Source organism: Coregonus clupeaformis, chromosome 8 (genome assembly GCF_020615455.1).
Source record: "Coregonus clupeaformis isolate EN_2021a chromosome 8, ASM2061545v1, whole genome shotgun sequence".
In the NCBI taxonomy this organism is placed as follows: domain Eukaryota; kingdom Metazoa; phylum Chordata; class Actinopteri; order Salmoniformes; family Salmonidae; genus Coregonus; species Coregonus clupeaformis.
In genome coordinates, this window is record NC_059199.1 from 8,007,257 (window position 1) to 8,031,064 (window position 23,808).

At 43.4% G+C, this 23,808-nt stretch overlaps 1 protein-coding gene across 2 annotated transcripts; it reads right to left on the reverse strand.

The window, feature by feature from the left end:
• Positions 1–1,951: 1,951 nt before the first annotated feature.
• On the reverse strand, positions 1,952–21,958 carry LOC121571496 (dyslexia-associated protein KIAA0319-like protein). 2 transcript variants are annotated; one of them, XM_041882986.2, is made up of 23 exons: positions 21,857–21,958; positions 20,561–21,378; positions 17,854–18,007; positions 16,980–17,111; positions 13,373–13,734; positions 11,227–11,461; positions 10,860–10,958; positions 10,509–10,606; positions 10,233–10,320; positions 9,804–9,896; positions 9,234–9,366; positions 8,335–8,563; positions 8,019–8,142; positions 7,589–7,721; positions 7,077–7,225; positions 6,655–6,806; positions 6,031–6,169; positions 5,555–5,714; positions 4,985–5,127; positions 4,463–4,585; positions 4,162–4,252; positions 3,911–4,005; positions 1,952–3,820 (listed from the first exon to the last, which is right to left on the reverse strand). In XM_041882986.2, the coding sequence occupies exons 4-23, from the start codon at positions 17,089–17,091 to the stop codon at positions 3,624–3,626; spliced, it is 2,955 nt and encodes a 984-aa protein (XP_041738920.1). In that variant the 5' UTR covers positions 17,092–17,111; positions 17,854–18,007; positions 20,561–21,378; positions 21,857–21,958; the 3' UTR covers positions 1,952–3,623. The 2 variants fall into 2 exon arrangements, with proteins under 2 accessions (XP_041738920.1, XP_041738922.1); XM_041882988.2 differs by lacking the exon at positions 20,561–21,378.
• Between the last annotated feature and the right edge of the window lie 1,850 nt (positions 21,959–23,808).

Here is a 23,808-nt window from a genome sequence, read left to right on the forward strand (position 1 = left end):
TTAGCTCCCTGGCCGGAAGCAATGCCTAGGCTTTATATCAGCGGGCTAACACGGTATTGTGGTGTCCAGACAACCAAGTTCAAACCCAGACGGTCACATTGGTGTTGTGACCCAGATTCAGTCAGTTGATGCCGTCTATTACAGGTCATTGTGGAGAGGAGGCCAGCAGTGTGATGACCAACCTTGCTTTTAACCTGAAGAGGTCAGGTCTATGCTCAGAAGGCATTGAGATAATCAGCTTTATTTTGAAAGGTTTTTTATTGGCAAACAGTCTTGTTGAACCTGAGTTCAAACCCAGCCGACCAGAAACTCACATATAGCCTATAAATCCCCACTGCCCTTCTCAGCAAAGGCTGCCATCAGTAACGGCCATCAAAATGGCTGTCATTGATGAACTGATTTGCTTGGTGTTAGTATGTTCATGGGTTGCAAGCAATTGGTTAATAAACATTGGTTGCAAGTGGTGTGTGTTAAATAGTTGAACACAGTGTTTCCCCTAATTCTCTTGTCTGAACACATCTCTGTTGAGTAGCTGTTTCAGGTGAGGGGATCGCTAGACACACAATCCAACTGAAACAATGGCAGTGTTTGAGAGCATTAGCGACTAGGCAGACTGACTGATCTACAAATCATCTTGCATCCAAATAACTAATTATACATCAGTCAGTCAGTTCATCCATTTAGTCAGTGATCAGACTGTAGAATTGATACTCTCAAGCACCAATGTGTTTGTTAGTCCACCCACTCAGATCTCTGATGTGAGTTAGATTTAAAGACATGCATGCTCTGGAACTTTGGCTACTAAGTATGTTTTACTATTTTTTAAACCTCTTTGGGCTAGATGTGTCAATGTGTAGTTCATCCCGAGTGGCGCAGTGGTCTAAGGCACTGCATCGCAGTGCTAGCTGTGCCACTAGAGATCCTGGTTCGTGTCCAGGCTCTGTCGCAACCGGGAGACCCATGGGCGGCGCACAATTGGTCCAAGGTAGGGGAGGGTTTGGCCGGCAGGGATGTGGGTTCGTTTCCCACGGGGGGCCAGTATAAAAAAAATAAAAAATAAAAAATATGCATTCACTAACTGTAAGTCGCTCTGGATAAGAGAGTCTGCTAAATGACTGAAATGTAAATGAAATGATACATGCATAATCTCTGAGCAGAACTACTGTTTTACCTCAATTAGCCACAAAACCCCTAGTTGAAAGCAAATGTTTTTCTGGAAGCTGTGCTCCGCCATTTTCCCCACGTGGGCCAGCCCCCTAGCAATTTGAGTTCTAGCCAATGAGCTTCAGCCTCTCACCATTTGAGTGGCAGCTAGCAAGATGCAGCGGAGCGAGAGAGTGAGCAATGAAGTTGTGCACATATCTGCACATACTGTATATGACGTAGTATATTTTCGGGGACCACTTTTGGCTCGTGAATGCTACTTTCAGACCTACTGGCTAAAAAGTATACAAAAGTATCAGATCATCTCTTTAACTCTCAATCTCATTACTGACTGGGTATTCAAAGCCATTAGGTCAACACTCAGTGGTGAGGTGATTAAACGGACTTACACACTGCACCCGGTCTAGTCTATGGATAGATCAAAGTCAAGCAGGCGGAATAACATTAATGAGACCAAAGGCGGCCATCATCATCTAAGACGGCTTCATCTCATCAATTACTGTTATGGAGCACTAAAGGGGAACTACAGTCAGTAATGGTCAGCCATAAAAGAGAACGTGAAACCTGTAAGTGGCAACAGAATAGATAGCTGTGTAGTAGTGTATGCCATTGCAGTGTTTTCTCAATGGGTCACAGTTGGTCTCTCCTGGGCTAAAGACTTATTTAGACTTATTGTGACTGGAATAAACAGGATTTGTTTAGGGTAGGTCACAATACTTTTTCAGATGTTTTAGGTTAGCCATAACCTAAAATACTTTGGGAGTCTTGACAAAAAAAGGAGGACAAATTAAAACATTTGATTTTAATTTACAGATAATCCAGTTTCATCAGGTCTGGTAACATAGCAGGTCCTTATATTGTTATTGAACAATTAAATGAACACAGAATCCCTTCATTTTGTTGCAGCTCCCGGTCTGCCTTCACAGTGGACTCCATGTCCCAGAATGCACGCTACTAATCTTTCATAAATGTGCTCCACTAGTGCAATGGAGCAACAGTAAGAGATGACTTTGCACTGAGATAGCTTATTTCACAGAGCGTTCCTCTAATTAGATGGGGGCTTTCCTCTTAAACATTCAACAACCAAAAAAGTAACTAAAGTCAGACTGAAGGGTTAGGTTCACAGTAAACTACATACAAAATGACAACACCATTCAAATATGGAGGAGGTACGCGCTGGGCAATGGAGTCCCACTCTGAGTCTACGGCTGAACTGAATTAATTCCCAATCTGATCAATGTGTGGAGATGCAGACAGAGCCACAGTGAGCGTGAAAAACGAAGTGCATCAGAATCAAAATGATGCGCCAATATAAATCTCAAAACAGACAAGACGTTAAGTGGTTTTCCAGGTTTGAGCAGTCGTTAGTGTCTGAGGTGAGTGAGTAGGAAGCATTGCCCCTTTCTTCCCCATGTGTCATTGGTGTCATCTTCATCATTATCATCTCCCAGGGACACAGTCATAGGGGTAGGCGCATCAACGTTGTGTAGTCCAGTGTGTCATCCAGTGAGTTCATACAGTATGAGGCATGGCTCTCGTAAAACAGCATTTCCCAGGATCCTCTGACTCTGACCAACATGGCTGACAGCAGCAGTAGCAGTTTCGACTCTCAATGCTGGTAAGTGTCAAACAAACACACAACCCTTTTCTGAAACAAGACGTTTTGGCAAAATGGCCAAAAGCACGCATATTCAGATTTTTTTACACATTCATGCAGACCTAACCACCATCCAAACATTAATACATATACATACCACAACTGCAGCCGTACTGTGTCATGCACGGATATCTAGATTTGTTTTAATCTAGACAAGTTACTTGTCAATCATATTGTAACCTATGTCAGAGTGGAGTTGGCCAGCGTTGGGTAGTGCCTAACAGTACTTGGAATTGGAAGTGTGTTGTGTCAAGCATCCTGGGAAGAGGTGTGCGTCTTAGATAGATTCTGTGTGTGTGTGTGTGTGTGTGTGAGAGAGAGAGAGACGGGCTCAGTTTCCATGTGGTTCACATGACATTGGAGTGGAGTAAAGTTCCTGTCTGAAGGGAACAGGATCGATCAGGCTAGTCTTCACTAGCAGTCTCCAGTTTGTTCCTTCTAGAAGTGGGGGGGGGGTACATTCTCCATGTCTCAGGGGTGAACAGCGCTCAACTTGACATTCTAACCATTCATTCCCCTATCAACTCCCCCATTTTACCATTAAATGGTCTGTCCTTCTCAAAGATTAAACCTCATCTCCTTAATCTTGGCTCAGTGTGGGCGCAGGAAGGTTTCAATACGGGGGTGTGTGGGTGAGTGGCTTGACCCTGTGTCCAACAGGTTTCTCTCTCATTCTCCAGGATCCATGCGTCTTAAGTGTCCTATGGGTGGAGAGGTGCACGGTTTGTGTGGTGGAGAAGAGCGAGAGAGAGGGGGGTTGGTGAGGGTTTAGGGGTGGGGAGGGGTGTTCCCCCACCCTCTGTTATAGCAGCTCCTCTCTTTGCTTTTTGCTCCTGGTGGGACCCTGGCTGTTTCTCAGGGTTCCGTTCTGGGGTCGGAGGAGGTGTCCTCGTTCCCGGTCCGTCCACGGGACCCCTCCCTGCCCGTCGTCACTGTCCAGGTCAGAGTCAGAGCGCATGAGGGCCGAGGAGGAGGGAGCGGGGGCTGGCTTCATTCGGCCTGGTGGGGGAGAAAGGGAAGGGATTGGCGGTGTTAGACATATTCTAAGAAAATAAGGGACAGAGAGTAGGTAGTGTGTGTGTGTGTTACCAGCTCGGGGTGGCTGTAGCTCCAGGCTGTCCTGCTCTTCGCCATTAAGCATCTTGTAGCGGCTTTTACTCTTGTGGCGCACTTTACCCCTACGCCTGTTCAAAACACACATTCCTGTCAGTGTGCTTATTACACATTACTGTATGGACAATAAGTATGTATTTAAACAGAGTAGTATACCATGCAATGTAAAAGAAGCAACATAATATTAATATACAAAATGTAAATCTCAATGTTAGTGGCACTCTTACCTGCGGTAACAACACATCATAACCCAGACAACTGTCGCGATGGCAACCACAATCATGAAGGATGCTACGGTCACGTACAGCACACTCCATTCTGAAAGCGAGAGAGAATCAATATAAGTCGCAGGTTGTCATAATGAGAAAGCTTGAATTCAGCACTTTCCTCACTTGCTATTTCCACTACAACGCTCTCTACTGTGTGACATACTCTGAAGTAAAGTCAGGCAGTCTCTTGACTCTTCACAGTATCCTAATATATCATCTCATAATCTTCAATTCCATGAGTGTCTACTCCGCTCCTTACCACAGTTGCTCTCTTGGTCCCACAACTGTGCTTTGATGAAATTCTCCATCCAGAAGGGGTGGCAGACACAGGTCCGCGTGAATGAGTCACAATCCCCGTGACTGGAGCAGTTCAGCTGACAGACTGCAGGGGGAGAGAGACGTTAGAGACGTGAACTTTGAATTCGGTCAGGCCACAGGCTTAGTGTCTTCTTGGTCAAAGACAACAAACCTATCCTAACTGTCTTGTAAGACTAATCTATCTAGCCCGGAGAACCATAAAAAAAAGATTAATTTCATGTTGCAAGTTAGAAAAAAGGTATGGGAAAGTCAAAATAAAGTAAATTGCCCATATTTTACATATCACAAATGTAAAAACAATACACTAAACAAATAATAATTTCATTCATAGAGCATGTTTAATTTCCCAGCAAACTCTCAATAAGTACTTTTCATTTAAATCAACTAAGTTTCAATTCATTAGTCCTAATATATTACTCCATCTATGTATTCCTTTTCTCTTCTCTCGTGTCTTGATACTCACTGACTGTGTCCACCCGCCGTGCCTTGAAGATGAGGAAGTCGTTCTTCTGTTTGTGTAGTTTGTTGCGTAGCCCCAGAGCCACACTGTGACCGGACAGAGGGGGGCGACCCGGACCCCCAGACACCAAGAACACCAGACGAGTACTGAGAACAGAGGAATGGAGATGGGAAGAAATTAACAGTTCGCTCAAGCTGAGGACAAATTAAATGGGTTTGCTCATTGTGAGGAGAAATCAATAGATTAACTCAACCAGCTTAATAATGACTCATTCTTCGTAATTATAACTATTGCCTCTTAGTTTTTGTAACAAATAATCTCTCATGTGCATACCCTGTAAGTGTGGTAACAAAGTTACACATTGTTCATACAACCCCAAATAGTGTTATCAACGAATTTAATCAGAGTCAGATGGGCCAAAACAACACATGCTAAAATGTGTAGAAGAGTGTATGTCAGAGAAAGAGTGTATTCCTGTGTTCTTGCACTTACATTGCAATATAGTAACGTATTGTGCCAATAAAGTTGAGTGAGTTGAATTGAAGCGACCGAATATAGTGGAAAGGAGCTGACCTGTGCTCGTTGAAGGCGCTGACCCCCCGTACGATGATGTCACTGTCGAGCACGCCCAGCAGCACACCCACCTGCCTGAGCAGCATGTCTCTCTGGCGGTGGGACACCTGGGACACAGACACCTCCAGCACCAGCTCCACCAGGTCACGCTGCCACACGTCTGACAGGAGAGAGAGGGAGGAGGACAGAGTGAGTAAGAGAAGAAGACTCTGGGATAATGATAGTGTGTGCAGAAGCTATTTCTGCTGTGTGTGTGTATGTGAGATCCAGTCTTAAATAGATTATTGCTCCTACTTCCCATAGATCTGAGTGGATTGGGTGTAAGGAATATGGTGGAAAAATAACCCTAGTATACCAAAAAGCTAGTTGTAGGTATAACCACATCCTTTTGATTCTTTCAGACCAAGTGTCTAGGGGTTGATTTTGCACTGGGCATGTGTGTTTGTGTGTATGTAGACCATGAGGAGCCCACTGACCTGGTTTGACCTCTACAGTCCCTCTGTCTGAGCTGCTCTGGCCCTTGCTGTCTGTCACAGTCAAGGTGAAGCTGTACTTTCCCTCCACCAGGTTTGTGAGGAACAGCACTGCCTGGTGGTCAGAATTGTTCAGTACATCCTGGGGGACAGAATACAATTAATTCTTCAAACAAGATGCATTTATTTGTATTTGATCAATTACAATGATATTTTGTCTCATGCTGATGACACATTTCTCAATTCAAAGTCTGAATAAGACATTGAATTATGTGATAATTGCAGAACGTTGTATTTTCTAGCTGCCTGCAATGGCCTACACTACTGAAAAAATAAAAGCAGAAAAACTGTTGTCTGAGCAGAACACATTCTTATTCCAAATATTTCCAGTAGTAGGTCATTGTATGCAAATATTATTAAGCAGAATGTTTATCATGAGAAATGCAAGATAAGTATGGTAAGAATGCTTTTACTTAATACAACATGAAGAGGGAAATGTATGCTAGATTGTATTTGTCTGTTTACTTACTATGGGTTCATTGTACAGCTCACCTAATATTTCATAATATTTTCTGTAAATATTTCTGTTATTCGTTATAGTACCACGGAGTGGACTCTGTCTCTCACCCCTGCTGCAGGGCTACTGTCGTCACGGGTCCACAAGTAGCTGACTCCGCCCTTGTCGTCTGTGGAGTGGGAGCCGTCCAGGGCTGCAGTCCGCAGAGGCAAAGAGATGGCCGGGCTGGACTGGACATGGGCTACTGGGGGCTGGTCCAACTCTGGTAGAGAGAAAATACACATTTAAGGACATTGCAGTGCCAAAGAGTATTCTGAAATACTCTGTGTGCGGTTTCCATGCACCTCGTAAAACTATAGGTGTGAGAGTTATACTTTAGTTATACTTCAAAGAGTATTGACATTCAGCTCAGCTAGACTTCAGTTGACAGTTAAGTGAGACCATTACCTTGTCTAGCCTGTTTTTGAAAGCTTCAAAGAGTTACGTCTCTGATACATTGCCTTGTAGGCAAACACACACAGAGGACAGTTACCCTCTCGGACGATGACCGTGACCGTGTCGGTGCTCGCCAGATTCCTCTCGTCCGTCACGGTCAGGCTGAACTCGTACTCGCCCACCTGTAGCCCTGTTACCGTGGCAACTGCGCCATCAGCATTCTCGATCTTCACTCCATCCGGACCCCTGAGAGGAGAGAGACAACCATCACAGAGTCAGACGTGGAGAAACAACAGACCTGTGCCATATAACATGAGAGATGGAAGTGAAGAGAGCTCAAAAGTGTCATCTCCACTCACCATATTGCCCCTGGTAGTTGAACTAAGTGTCACTCTCAATCACAGAGAACAGGGAGCGTGCAATTTGCCAAAGTGTGGTGTGTGTGTATTTGGGAGTGTGTATGTGTGTGTGAGAGAAAGTGAGTGTGTGAGCTCAAAAGTGAGCATGCATGCAGTTGTGTGTGTGTGTGTGTGTGTGTGTGTGTGCGCGTCTATGTGCATGTTGTGTCCGCCTGTCTGTGCATACGTGTGTGAGTGTGTGAATACTGACTTGCTCTGTTTCCAGTGGTAGGTGGAGATATTCTGGTCGTCCGTGCTCTTGCTGCCGTCTAGAGTTGTGTGGTCCACAGGCAGGGTCAGCTCCTTCTCTGGGCCGGCGTCTGCTACTGGGGGCTTATTGTTCTCTGAGGAGGATGGAACACAAGCAGGCTCAGGAGAACATAGACTTTTGTGACATTATAGGAGGACAATATCCGTACATAACTATTTTCATGTACAGAATCGTGCCAGTTGTTTGTCTCTGTTCTCAATGTATGTTTCATCAAGGTTAAACCAACATCCATTCAGATATGTTATATAATAGAATGAGACAAAATGTGTGTCTTATTTCATGTAAAACAGGCATGATATTCAAGCAATTACCACTGCAGTGATGTTGACATTAGCCATAGATACACATGATCTATGTGCTGCTGGTTTACCTGGCTGGACGATAACGGTGACCTGTGCCGTGTCCTGCTGTCCGGCTGTGTCTGTGACAGTGAGCTGGAAGGTGTAGTCTCCTTCCTGCATGGCAGACAGCTGCAGAGTGGGAGTCCGCACGCCCTATAGGACGAAGAGAAGAACTGTCACGATGGGAGAGAAGAATTTCCCTTTTTTTGGTGTCGAAATGAAGAATTTCCACTTTTAAAACAACAAAAAGGCTATAAACTAACAGCTCGAATCACCTTGATTTCTAGTTAAGACCTGTGCATGGTCCCTGACAAACTGAAGCCTCCCCTGGTGCTCCTCTCTCACCTGCATCTCCACTACCTTGCCCTTGCTCTCAGGGCTGAGCGACCACTCGTAGGCCAGCGGCTCGTGGTCGTCCGCGCTCTGGTTGCCGTGCAGCGTGACAGCATTGCGCGGTAGCGTGATGACCTGGTTGGGCCCGGCGTTGGCCACCGGCCGGTAGTCCATGGCCTTGTTGACCGACAGCGTGGCCTGGGTGGAGCTCTGGGCCCCGTCCGAGTCCGTAACCGTCAGACTGAAGGGGAGAAAATAGGGAGAAAAGTTTTGCTTCTGTCTAAGACCGAGCCTTCACCTATGGCTGAAATGGGGAGAGGGGCGTGGGCAAATGCTTGTGAAATGGTATGAGGAAAACAGCTGAAGAAAGAGATCGAAGAGGAATACAAAGGAGAAGACAACAGAACATGCCCACAGAAAAAAAAAGGTATCTTTAAGCAATAAGGCCCGATGGGGTGTGGTATATGGCCAATATACCACGGCTAAGGGCTGTTCTTACACACGACGCAACACAGATACAGCCCTTAGCTGTGGTATATTGGCCATATACCACAAACCCAGAGGGGCCTTATTGCTATTATAAACTGGTTACCAATGTAATTAGAGCAGTAAAAATAAATGTTTTGTCATATCCGTGGTATATGGTCTGATATACCACGGCTGTCAGCCAATCAGCATTCAGCGCTCGAACCACCCAGCCTAAGAACAGCCCTTAGCCGTGGTATATTGGCCATATACCACACACCCCCTTGTGCCTTATTGCTTAAATATGTAGAGAAAATATAAGACAGTGCATGCCCATGGAGAAGACAAGGTAACAGTGCCTGGAGGTATACAAAGGTAATGAAAGTGTAGGCACTAGAGAAACTACAAAGTGCCACATACCCATTGAGAAGACACGGTAACAGTACCTGAAGGTGTAGTTCCCTGGGACCAGGCCGGTAAGGGTGAGGATTTGGGTGTCTGCCGAGACCTTCTCCTCCCTCAGCGGGCCCTTCACCTCCTCCCAGTGCCACGCCACCACCTTGTCATCGTCTGTGCTCTCTGAGGGGCCGCACACAGGGAGAGGAGGAAGACAGGAAAGGAAGAAAAGGGAGGAAAAATAACTGGTTAAAAACAAACAGTCCATAAATGTATAGGCCACCCTGCCTATACTTTTGCTCCAGTCTCAACCCTGTTTACAAAAGTTTGTATTCCCATCGTTTTATGTAAGCTGATTATGTAAGAACTGCCCAGGGTCTTGTTTGGAGGGCCTTTGCGCCAAACCAAAGATAAACATCTAGCATTATAGGGTAAATACCGGTTCTCAACCTAAAATGGTCTAGCTATAATCTAAATAAAGACACCCTTGACCAAATTGGTATTTTTTTTGTCAGCAAACAACTAGACAAGATGCAACATAAAATCCCTTTTGACATCCACAGATGGTGCAATTCTAGTTTATCTGATTTGATTGTGACCAACGAGCCAGTTGAACTCACGGCTGCCGTCGATCACCGTGGAGCTGGTTGGCAAGGATATCTCCTGGAACTTTGGGGAAACCACAGCGACGGGTGGCTTGTTTACCCGCGGCTCTGTGAAGTGGAAGAGGTTAGCTAATTGGCTGTACGGTACAGCTGGGTCGTGTTCATTAAGGCACGAGCAGCAAAACATTTTGCAATGGAAAACGAAAATTAGCATTTCTTATTGGACAACTCCAGGTAATCCATCCCTGTTTCAGTCTGTTATCTTCCATTTGGTTCTAACGAACACGACCCAGGTACGAGTCATCGTCGACATTTCAGTATAAGCCCATTAAATGGGGGAGTCAGGGAAGGAGCCCTTTAATATATATGTTACAGTTTACACATGTTCCTACAAAAGAGCATATCAAACACAATCAATACGAGTCATGTTAGTTTAACCCCCACCTGGTTTGACTGTTACGTTGACATAGCCCTCTCCGTGTACTCCGTCACAGTCCACAGTCACCTCAAACTCATAGAGCCCCACTGTCAGCTGAACACATGAACAAGAGCCAGAGAGAGGTTGAATTGGAGTGAATACTATAAGAATTGTTTCTCATAGTGTTACAGTACTGTATAAATGGTTCTAGTCATAAATTCAATCAGATAAGAGGCCTGAGTTTGAACAGAGAGAGAGAAAGAGATGAGAGGTAATGGTTGAACTAATTCAAGTAGCTGTACCTTGCTGAGTTTGAGTGTCTTGCTGTGCTTCCCCTCCATCTCTCCACTGTAGTCTTTAGGATGAGTTCTCAAGAGCCAGTCAAATACATAGTTGGTCCCTTTCGAGAAGTGAGAAAGATGAATCAAAGCCGAGGATTTAAGCTATGACTAATGACATGCATGGATACAGAGCTAGCCTTAGCACCAGTCTGTTTTCTACGTTAGCTCAGTCCTTTGTCGTTGTCATGCCAAATGAAACAGATATGCTTCTACATAATTAGGGTGAGATGTGGACTACAGGGGGTGTGTAAATCCTGTGGTGTATGATACAGTATAACAAAGTAATAATACAGGTAGGCTTAGTAGTAGTACCTGGCTGGGGCGCTGGCACCACAAAGGCATTGAGTTCCACCTCGTTGCGCGGCAGCGTGACCTCCACGCTCTCGCCTGCCGACACCACCAATTCCCGCACTGTTATGGAAACCACAGGATTTACATGGATTGAAATGGAGGGCGGAACACTGAAACAGAAGTTCATTCAAAGTGCAAACAGTAGACATACATCTGCAGTGGGTGCCAGTTTATGAAATGGGAGTAGATGTTTAGAGCTACATATTTTTCCTTCCATGATGACATACCTCAACACATCCATTTTGTTATTAGTATCTTATTAACCAAACAGTTGTTGAGGATAGGTTTTGAGGGATATTAAGTCAGAGTTTAGCATCCACTGCCTTACCAGCCTGGGTTGGTGATGTAGTGATTGTAGGAGCAGTAGTGGGAAGCACAAAGCTGCTGTTGGAAGATGCTGTGTCTTTGCTGTCCTCTGATGTAGAGTTCTGCTGTGATGGTGATGGAGCTTCTCCACTTCCATTGGTTAACTGGCTGTGATTCTTATCAGATGTTTGAGGGAGAGCTACTCCGCTGGTGATGCCGACTGTTGGAGCTGGATGCTCTACATCCTTGGAAACCCGCTGCCAAGATATGGATGAACTTCATGAACTTCAGATAAGCATGGAAAGATGACTAAAGACATTGGCTACATTGTACAGTCTTCAATAGCCTTCATGAAGTAACCATTGCAGTTACAGTGCTTTCGGAAAATATTCTGATCCCTTGACTTTTTCCACTTTGTTACGTTACAGCCTTATTCTAAAATTGATTAAATTATATTATTTCCCCTCATCAATCTACACACAATACCCCATAATGACAAAGTGAAGAAAAAAAAACAGGTTTTTAGAAATGTTTGCACATTTATAAACAAACAAAAACAGAAATACCTTCTTTACATAAGTATTCAGACCCTTTGCTATAAGACTCAAAATTGAGCTCAGGTCCATCCTGTTTCCATTGACCATCCTTGAGATGTTTCTACAACTTGATTGGAGTCCACCTGTGGTAAATTCAATTGATTGGACATGATTTGGAAAGGCACACACCTGTCTATATAAGGTGCCACAGTTGACAGTGCATGTCAGAGCAAAAACCAAGCCATGAGGTCGAAGGAATTGACCGTAGAACTCAGACACAGGATTGTGTCGAGACACAGATCTGGGGAAGGGTAGCAAAACAATTCTGCAGCATTGAAGATCCCCAAGAACACAGTGGCCTCCATCATTCTTGAATGGAAGAAGTTTGAGCCACCAGGACTCTTCCTAGAGCTGGCCGCCCTGCCAAACTGAGCAATCGGGGGAGAAGGGCCTTGGTCAGGGAGGTGACCAAGAACCCGATAGTCACTGACAGAGATCCAGAGTTCCTCTGTGGAGATGGGAGAACCTTCTAGAAGGACAACCATCTCTGCAGCAGTACACCAATCAGGCCTTTATGGTAGAGTGGCCAGACAGAAGCCACTCCTCAGTAAAAGGCACGACAGTCAGCTTGGCTATTGCCAAAAGGCACCTAAAGGACACTCAGACCATGAGAAACAAGATTCTCTGGTCTGATAAATCCAAGATTGAACGCTTTGGATGTCAAGCGTCATGTCTGGAGGAAACCAGGCACCATCCCTACGGTGAAGCATGGTGGTGACAGCATCATGCTGTGGGGATGTTTTTCAGCGGCAGGGACTGGGAGACTAGTCAGAATCGAGGGAAAGATGAACGGAGCAAAGCACAGAGATCCTTGATGAAAACCTGCTCCAGAGCACTCAGGACCTCAGACTGGGGCAAAGGTTCACCTTCCAACAGGACAACGACCCTAAGCACACAGCCAAGACAACGCAGGAGTGGCTTCAGGACAAGTCTCTGAATGTCCTTGAGTGGCCCAGCCAGAGCCCGGACTTGAACCCGATCAAACATCTCTGGAGAGACCTGAAAATAGCTGTGCAGCGCCTCTCCCCATCCAACCTGACAGGGCTTGAGAGGATCTGCAGAGAAGAATGGGAGAAACTACCCAAATACAGGTGTGCAAAGCTTGTAACGTCATACCCAAGAAGACTCAAGGTTGTAATCGCTGCCAAAGGTGCTTCAACAAAGTAAGTACTGAGTAAAGGGTCTGAATACTTAAGTAAATGTGATATTTTTTTTATTTTATTTTTTATAAATGTGGAAACATTTCTAAAAACCTGTTTTTGCTTTGCCATTATTGCGTATTGTGTGTAGATTGATGAGGGGTAAAAAACGATTTAATCAATTTTAGAATAAGGCCGTAACATAACAAAATATGGAAAAAGTCAAGGGGTCTGAATACTTTCCGAATTCACTGTAAGAAATTGCATAGCTTACATTAACACATAAGTTAGGGAAATAAGGTTGTCATGCATGTATAACTTTATATGAGGGTATTTAGTCTTTGCTTTCATCTACTCTGTCCCAGAAGGAAGAAGGGAGGGTAAACAGGAATCTATGACTCAACTACAGTACTGTAACTTTCCGTTGACTCACAATGCTAGAAAGTTGGTTGTCCAACCCATGTTTCTGGCTTCCCTTTCCTGTTGTTGCCCACCTCCGCCTTCTCCTCCGAGCTGTGGTGGTGCCCTTTGAAAGCTGCTGCAGGAGCCCCAGGGACTCAATGTGGGGCTGGGGGAGAGAAGTGACTTGACAGACCCCTCTTTTGGAGCAGCTCAGTAGCACACAGCGCCCCCCCAGGCTCCACACGGCGCTGCAGGCGGGCTCCAGGCAGCATGATTCCCAGCAGCTGGCGCTGTTCCTCCCCACGGCCAGGGGGCGCCAGCCTAAACCAACCACGCTGCTCCAGTGGATCCCCAACACTCCCCCTGTCACCCGGCAGATCTCGGCAGATACACCTGAAGAGGGAAAGAGGGTGAACGAGAGTTGTTATAGAGTGTGTATAAAGAGGATGTGATCAGTGACTATGCCATCTGGGCCAAGGATGGGTATTTTCGGTGGGTACTTGGGGCCAATGTTCCCGCTAAGCTGGGTGCTTGCGCACAGTAGCCCTGAGACTGCTGCGCAGCTCTCACGGGACTGCCGCGTAGAAATATCAGCCCACAGAGAGAAGCAGGAGATTGAACTTCACTCAATTTTCTAAAGCAGTGGTCACCAACCGGTCGATCGTGACTGGTTGATCTCCAAGGCATTCCTAGTCAATCACAACCCAACAATAAAGCCTTGTGTTCCTATTTTGTTTTATTCGTCTCGGGCTGTTGGCGGTAGGTGCACCTGATTCAGCTGCCCTGCGCGCCGGGTAGGCAAACTGTTGCCATTTTGAACCATTTCATGTGTCTGAAGGTACAAACACTGCCTTCCCAGCGGGCCCAGAGAGCAAATCAAGTGCTCTATAGGCCTACCACTGGCCAATCGGATGGCTCAGATTATCGTGGCTGCAGTAACGTAGCAGGTATCAAAGAAAGCTACAGCAAAGTTGATACTGTGAGATTTCAAAACGTTTAAACCAAGACTAGAGAGAAACTGTCAACGAATACAGCAAAGAGCTACGGTTTTTATGAGTGAGTTCATGTTTAAGTTCCTACTCAGCATTCAACACTTTTATAAGCCATAAAATGCGCATTCTTCCTATTTCCACTCAGCGCTACAACAAGCAAATTATTTAAATGGATGCACACTCAGCTGTGCCTCACAAGTAATACAACAACAGATCTATTACCGGTGTGATTATTGGCCCTCCTGTAGCTCAGTTGGTAGAGCATGGCGCTTGCAACGCAAGGGTTGTGGGTTCGATTCCCACGGGGGGCCAGTATGAAAAATGTATGCACTCACTAATTGTAAGTCGCTCTGGATAAGAGCGTCTGCTAAATGACTGAAATGTAATCATATAGCCTACCTCAAATTTAGAAATATAACAAAACAAAATGGCCCGAACAACAATGCATTGGCAGGTCAATTCAAGCAAAGCCAATATGCGGTGATAATGTATTGGGCCTATAGCTTACTGCACAAACCTCATTGCTACAGTCCTGTTTTTAATTGGTTAATGTTGCATAGGCTTACATTTTTTCAAGTCATGTGAGCGGTAGATCTCTGCTTACATTTTGACTCAGAAAGTGATCTTGACTTAGAAAAGGTTGGTGACCACTGTTCTAGAGTTTTCCCTGTTAACACTACCAACGTTTCCCTTTACTGTGGCAATTGTGATCGATTCAACGCAATATTAGCCACTTTCAATGCAACATACCGAAACAAAACAAACTATGCAAGAGATTTTGTTGTAGGCAGAACGCATCTGAGTAGGATTCGATTGCATTGACACACACTACTCAGCCCGTACTCTACACAGACCAGTGCGGCATAAACAATCAGAGCTGCTGTAGGCCTATATGCAAATAGACCATTGCCATATATGGATCTGTGCCATTTACATTGAACTGGACTGTGTTTACAGTATGAGCGGTCATGAGTAGATGTGCTTGTTTTGAGATCAAAGCGAGAGCTGCATGTAGCCAGGTGTGCACATTTTGTTCATTTCCTTTGCTAGTTATTGAGTTATTAGCCCAGTTATAGATCATTTGTAGTCAGAAATAGGGGAGTGATTGCTTCCTACAAGAGCACAGAATGTGTACATTTCTAGGCATCTTTGAAAAGCGAGTCAGGTAAAGAGCTTTTTTTTCTCTTAAAAGGGGCATTGTTGTATTTTGAGACAGGCTTGAATAAGCTAAGTAGCCAATAGGCAGAGGGTAGCATAATTTGTCTGATTCTCTGTAATAATGGTATGGGAACAATAATGCATTTTATTTTGTAAAGTGGTTTCTTGCATCAAACAACAACATTTTCAGTCACCTCCTTGTCTGAAGGACAAGTGGATAAACAGATTAATGTTTATCTCAAAAGCCGCATGGTTTTTTCTCAAAAATCTAATGCAATGTAGGGCTACATTGAACACCACACATTGGCTAATACTGTAGGCTGAATGATAGAACAGCTATTTCCATGTTAAAATGTTATGGGATGCATTTTCTCCATTGTTTTTGATAGTAGGCCACTCTGGTAGGCCTACAATATGATCAAATAGCCACAGTAGCCTACATGCTTGGGGCCCTGAGTATGTTGGTTTTAGTTCCTTCTTTCTTGGCTCTGGGAAGCCAGGTGTGTGCAGTCAGAGCAATCAGTGACATTAATGTGCTAGACAGATGAGAAAAACAGCTGACACTGGTTTTGCGCCCCACTGATTTAGGGCATGGATGTTTTGTCATTGACATTTTCAGCTTGTAACAAACTTTAGCCTACAATGTCATCTCTCTATAGCCATATGCATCTTGCAAATGCAATCTCTTAACATACAGTTACACTCCAGACATGCATGAAGCTCAACTGCTCAATGAAGTCACAGCGGTAAAGGGAAAATGAGGGCTTTCCCTGACAAAACAAAACCGTGATTAGGCTTCATTATCACCAAGGTCAAAAGTCCTATCATCAGGGCCTCAAGAACATAAACAAAAAGGCAGGGTGAGTGTGTCTCTAGACAAGACATGGCACCAACCATCACCAACTCAGACACTCACTGACAGCACAGCTATTCCCATGGCTATTGTTGCCATAGCTCCAGAGCTGAATATTATGGGATGTGGGTGTAACTTAAACTCCCTGAAACACTGCTTGCAGCGATTGAGCCCCTTAGCTTTCTTTTAGAGAATGGACCCTTTCGCCTCTGTTTAGTCATTCCCCCGCTACCCGAGCGCCACTGACTCACAGAGGCCCCATTGTCCGGCCTACATTGTAACTCACCATGCCTTGTGGCATCACTCACCCACACTGTAAAAACAGCCATTCAGAGTGGAGCCACCACCGAAATATGCATACACGCCTCAGAACCAACAGGCAGTATAAACAATTACTATCAACCAGATAAACACACAAAGTAAAGAGATGCCAAGGTGTAAGACACACCCAATGTAATAAAGGCAAGCATCTATTGTTAGACAATGGTATTCATGTTGTAATGTTTTAGATTCAATAAAGTGTATGTTAAGTACAACAAAATAATCAAATCAATGAATTGATCTCATTCATTCTTACATCCTGGACAACCATGACACCGTGAATAATTCCAGAGAAATGTATTGGTGCATTTTACCTGTGGGAGGAACTAAGTAGCACAAGAAGCCCAGTGATAGGAAGAGGAGATGATGTGGCTGTGTCAATCGAGGTTGACTCCAGCTGAACAGGTTCTGAAATGCATAGGACATTTTCCACGAGGACCAAAGACCTGGACAGAACAGAAACAGTTGTCAGGATTGTGTAACATTACTAGCCTGAAAATCCAGACTGAATTCCACTCAATAGTGAAACAATAGTAAAGCGTAGCATGCTTCAGTCTGGATTTCCAGGCTACAACATTACACCACCTTGATGTAATTCAACACCGGCACAAAGAAGCCGCTATGCAGGGATTTACATTTAAGGTCTGAAAGGCACTTGCCAATCGAGCAAGTCAGGAGTATTTTTGGGTTGCCCCGAAGATTATGATCACTTGCCCGTAAATTTAAATTGGCTATTTCCACACAGAAGTGCCATATATTGCCTGCCTTTCACCTAAACATAGGGGAGGAATCAGAAAGATCAGTACTGAAATTCTTTATATTTTGGTTGTTTTCAGTAAACAAAATCTCAGAGTAGGCTCCGCTGGCATAAATAGTCTGTCTTTCACTTAAACAATGGGGAGGAACCAGAAAGATGAGTATTAAGCTACTGGAATTCTTTGCAGGTGGTTTTCACCTTTTTCTTTTTACCACCTGCTCAATCGGGCATCCTCAGAGCAGGCTCAACTTGCGTGACTGCTCAGTTCACTTACCCCAGGCAATACAGCAACCCTTAATGTCAATCCCAGCTAAGGCTATTGTAAACATTGTATCATTTCCAGATATGAATGAGTCAGACAGTACAACAGGTGATCAAATACAATTGGGTGCGTTAAGGTCACATAAGCTTTTACAGTACAGTATATTTACCTTTCTCCGAGAGCAGCTGGAGTTAGCTTATGTAGGGAGGGAGGTACAGTGAGGTGAAGGGTGAAGACAGGTCAACACCAGCACTATGTGGAAGAGCAGCTTCAACATGACACTCCCTCTGACCCTCTACTGCCCTGGAAGACTAGAGAGCAACCTGGGGGGAGGAAGAGGGGGGGGGGAAAGAAAGAGGTTTCACCTGAGATTTTTTAGAATGTAGTAACGAGCGGCTGTTCTATAAGCACTTGTAACAGGCTTTGGTTTTACAGAAATTCTGTTTGAGAGACTAATGAGCATTGTTAAATATTTGAGTGACAGGTGTTGTCTGTGTTATTTATATATGTCAACTATTCACCTGCTGGCATAAGCTTTCACTTTCATGCACTCTTCTTCTAAAACATTATTTATTGTAAAGGGTGAGGTGCGGATGGAATGTGGTTAAGCCACATTTCAAATATTGAAGGGACAGCAGGTGGACTGCATTTTATAATGTTTTAGTACTTAAGCTGAAAACAATTATTTGTATTTTTATGAAAACACACAAGATGTCAGCAGGTACCAAACACACAATGAAAAAGGCATTTCAAAAACAATATAATTGTGTGGAGGGTTTCAGGTCATTTACAACAACAATATTTTTGCTCTTGAAGAAGTCTGTTTTTGTAACTGGTCATTTCCATGTAAAATGACCTATGAGCACCAACATGTGAAGTTCATTGGAGCATTTCAAATTGGGTGTCAAATGAAAGCGAAGAGTCTATATTTTTGAGAAATTAAGGCATATATACATTTTTCAACCATTTTCCATGCAAAAAATTAGGAATATGCAAAGGCTTTGATTTAATCTACCAGAAAAAGTCTTAAAGGTCTTAAATATGCAGTTGCTATGTACATTTTTGGACTTCTAAATAAATTATATGTACCCATTGATTCTTAAAGAATCTAATATAAATGCCTCATGAGTTTAGTTCAACTGTTGTACTCCATCAGAACCCAAAATATAAGCTTGTTTTACAAATCAAATATTTTTTGTCACGAGGTGAATACAAAAGGTGTTTGCTAGCTTATGAGCCCTTCCCAACGATGCAGACTTAAATAAAAATGGTAAAATTTTTCCTACTTACAGACCTCTACATGCTTTGTAAGTAGGAAAACCTGCAAAATCGGCAGTGTATCAAATACTTGTTCTCCCCACTGTATATACAGGGAGTTCCAGATCAATGTGCAGGTGTACGAGCTGTTTGTAAACAAAGTAAATGCAGCAAACACTGTATAGCCTCAAAACAAGGTTAAAACTATAATTTTGATATCATGGATGGTCAGTCCTTGCATCCATACCTCCGTCTATTAATTTGAGAGTGGTTACATTTTTCCAGTCCCATCCCTCAACTTTTTAGAGAAACAGGGGCGGGGAATGTTTAATTACATACCTACAGTAGAAGAGGAGAATCTTATTTATAATTATGTGAACTTTATTTCTCAACTCCTAATATTGAGCAAATTACACTCACTGGAGTATCTGACATAGGCTTTGAAAAAGCACCCACAAATAGGCTACCAGTGCAGCAAGTTCTGCTGGCTGCTGGCTGCTGATAAACATGACTTTCTGCAAACACATGGCTAACCTAAACAGCTGTTCTTAAAATGTGAAAATGTGTTTGGAGTTACCTTCTAGCTAATAGGCTGTTAGAGTTTACACTTCCTCTTCCAATTATAATGTGGGGAGGTCAAAATAATGATCAACGATCTACCAAATGTATTTATTTTAAAATGTTGTTTACTTCTCCTTGCCATTATCATTCACCTGCTAAGACAAGACAGGTGAAAAATTATTTTTTTAACGTATGATGGGGGTCCCTGGGTTGCCAGTTTGCCTGCGAGGGGGTCCCTGGGCAAAAAAAAGGTTGAAGACCCCTGCTCTACTCTATTCTACTGAGCTCTACTGTGCTGTACTTTGATGTCCATACTGGTGAAACATAGATGTTAATGATTGGTTCAGATTTAGTCTGGTCCAGACCAACCAAATTTGGTCTTGTTTGGTGGCGGAGCTCATTAAAATAATAGCCAGTGGTAGAATAATAGTCAAATATGCAAAGGAGGATATTGCATATTTCTACCTTTGTGTACCTATTCAGGATACATCCCCATGAAGAGAATGATATTCATACCCATAATTATGCATTTCTGTGTAGTCCAGATCAGGGACCCATGATGAAATTCCGTTACCGGGTGTAAATTCACTTCACTTAATGTAGTTCAATAACCAAAAGAGATGTTTTCAAACTCAAGGTGTCATGTCATAGCTGACACCCCATTATTTTTGCATACATCTTTGAATCTTAATTTGGAGAAATATTTAAGAGAGTTTTTAGAAAACGTGGTCACATAAAAAACAGAGGAAGATTTTCTCGGAATTCTGTCACCAAACTTTGCATCTGCACAGCTCTTCCAGTAAATGTGTTTTTGTAAAATGTTCAGTGTAAATTGATAAAAGTTGTCCTTATGCATAGAATTGTATGGTTTGTTAAACTTTGAAATCAATGGTTTTGGTTTGGCATACATTTTAAGTGAAAAATCTTAGTCTCTGCGCAATTCCATTATCGTGGAATTGCCCAACTACAGTAGGCAGTCTTACTGGAGTCTACAGAATTTCATATGAGCTGACAGGAAAGTGCATTTGAGATTAGTTAAGATAGACACAACGACTTACCAGTAGTTGACACACAAGTATGAGCTTCCTCAAAACGTTCAGCTGCCACTAAGACGGCTATGGCTTATCTGACCAAAACAACACAGCATTTTCACACCTATCTTTTTGCTATGGAAGTGAGTTCCAGCACTTAGTGGCCTTCTCCTAGTACGTACAAAGCTTAGCTTGAGACACAATATCAAGCATATCGGAATAACATGGCAGCAGCAGTTGGTCCCACAGGTTTGCCTGGTAGGACTGAAAACGTTATCCTGATAAAGAATGATGGCTGTCACAAAATCCTGGCTTTTAGAAGTTGTTTATGGCTTTTAGAAGTCCAATTGGCTTTGTTTCCAGTTCATTTAGGTTCCTTTCATATAAAACAAAAAGGCAAAAGTAAAAAATACTTGGCTGTCAGTTATTCTAAATTATAGTGACATTTGCATTTTGGCAGCTCAGTGGCTCGAGACCAGTCGTGACTGCACAAGTGCGCTCGCTCTGTCATGTGACTCAGTCCCTGGGACGCCAACACTGTCACTGGGATGCCACCACGGTCACTGGTTTTTTATAAGCAAGTTCCAATGAGAAAAAAATCAGACAACGATCTCTGCGACGGTAAACTTTAGATCCGAGAAAGGTTTCCCCGGCTTTTTCTTCCACCTCCCCTTCTCTCAGCAAGGCTAATCAAAAACACACTGGTAAATCCTCTGTTGGCTGCTGTAGACAGACAGTTCAGAGGAGCACTTTCTCTGATTACAGAATGCCCCCCAGTCTTTGGCACTGCCTCGTTTCAAATGACGACACATTCAGATATTTAATAGACATTTCCATTTGAAACCCTGCAAATGAAAAACAAATTATAATAATCATGAAGATGCATGAGTAGCCTAGACTTATGGCCCATAAGAAAGGTAGCCAAGTTTTTTTTACAAGCTGAACATTGCCATAGGCTAAGCAAGCTAATCATCTCTAAAAACCTTCCTCACAGTCGACATCAGTAGCCAAGGTTGCGCAGTTGACACACTGACAATGATCTATGCCTGAATAAAAATTACCTTCTACCATTATAATCATACTTAGATACATATGTTATTGATATTCAACATCACCGGTTAACATGACAGGTGTAACAATGCCATATATCTCGGTATAATCCTGGATCCCCCACGTCCAGGTACCAGCTGTTTATACTGGTGTGGCTTTTGAACCTGGTATCATTAGCCAACTCACTGATCGAATGCATGCAGTTTATCGTGCGCGAGACGTGTCACGCCACTGTATTATCGTATGATAGTCGAAATTGTAGAATAAACTCACCAGTCGTCGTATTAAATGTTTCGGTTTCTATGTTTGACGTAGGATACGTCGTCGTTGCTCGATGTTCACTATTTCGGTCAACACTTACCGCTGTGAAGCAGGCAAGAATTACGAAGTACTTCCGGGTCACGGATTTTAGGACTCCTTCATAATAAGATTCCCTTCCTGTATACGTTGTAAATGAATAATTAGGCCGAAAATAATAGAAAATTGGTTATTGTGGCAAATTAGCTTAAATCCAATATTTGTTTCATATTGGACATACATATTGCACCTTACACAATGTTTGTGTAGCCTATGTTGTGTCGCAGTAAAAGGGGTGTCCATTCTACTCAGGAGCACTTCTAGTTTCCAAATCCACAGTTACACCCAGAGGAGCATCTATGCTCATTTTGCAGCCAGGTGACCCGTGATACAAGTCAGTTTTAGACGTCCATCCATGTCTGAGGACATCAGGAGATGACGTGGAATCCGGCCAATAGGGGCAACAGTGAGTGCTAGCCATAGAAAGTTGTTTATGATATTTTTGTATTAAGCCTATCCCAAACCTTAACCCTTACCTTTTGTTGCATGTGTTCCAAATATCTCTAAAGGTCGCCCCAGCATGAGTTTTTTTATGCATGTGATGTCAGAATGCACTCACTGTTCCAAAATGTCATTGTTATGCAACAGGATAGTTAACCCGCCTGCCCTCAAAACAAACTTGTCAATTTCTAATTATTTTCTAACAAGTTTAATTTTCTAACAACAGTTTGAATTGAGCTGTGTTCCGCCTCATTAATTCACATAAGAAGTAGCCCATTTCACTGTTGCAGACAATTTATGTTTGAGGCTTTACTGAGCCGGACAAACTTCCCTCTTTGTCAAGAGCCCCAGCACTTCCCCAGTGTTTCCCCGGATCAAGTATTCAGACATTTGTGCATCTCTAGTGAGAACAGGCCTTGCACAAATGTTTTCCCCCTGGCACATTTTCTGGCTGGCGCCTGCATTACCTTCATTGCCTTCATTGTTGTTTTCCTTACAAATAATAACTTTGGACATGTGTGCATTCCTATCAAAGTAAGTGCCTTATTTTCTGTATATCGTGTTGTCGTTTCTACTGTAGCATACTGTATGTATGTATGTACAGTTGAAGTAGGAAGTTTACATACACCTTAGCCAAATACATTTAAACTCAGTTTTTCACAATTCCTGACATTTAATCCTAGTAAAAATTCCCTGGCTTAGGTCAGTTAGGATCACCAGTTTACTTTAAGAATGTGAAATGTCAGAATAATAGTAGAGAGAATGATTTATTTCAGCTTTTATTTCTTTCATCACATTCCCAGTGGGTCAGAAGTTTACATACACTCAATTAGTATTTGGTAGCATTGCATTTAAATTGTTTAACTTGGGTCAAACGTTTTGGGTAGCCTTCCACAAGCTTCCCACAATAAGTTGGGTGAATTTTGGCCCATTCCTCCTGACAGAGCTGGTGTAACTGAGTCAGATTTGTAGGCCTCCTTGCTCGCACACGCTTTTTCAGTTCTGCTCACAAATGTTCTATAGGATTGAGGTCAGGGCTTTGTGATGGCAACTCCAATACCTTGACTTTGTTGTCCTTAAGCCATTTTGCCACAACTTTGGAAGTATGCTTGGGGTCATTGTCCATTTGGAAGACCCATTTGCGACCAAGCTTCCTGACTGATGTCTTGAGATGTTGCTTCAATATATCCACATAATTTTCCTTCCTCATGATGCCATCTATTTTGTGAAGTGCACCAGTCCCTCCTGCAGCAAAGCACCCCCACAGCATGATGCTGCCACCCCCGTGCTTCACGGTTGGGATGGTGTTCTTCGGCTTGCAAGCCCCCCCTTTTTCCTCCAAACATAACAATGGTCATTATGGCCAAACAGTTCTATTTTTGTTTCATCAGACCAGAGGACATTTCTCCAAAAAGTACGATCTTTGT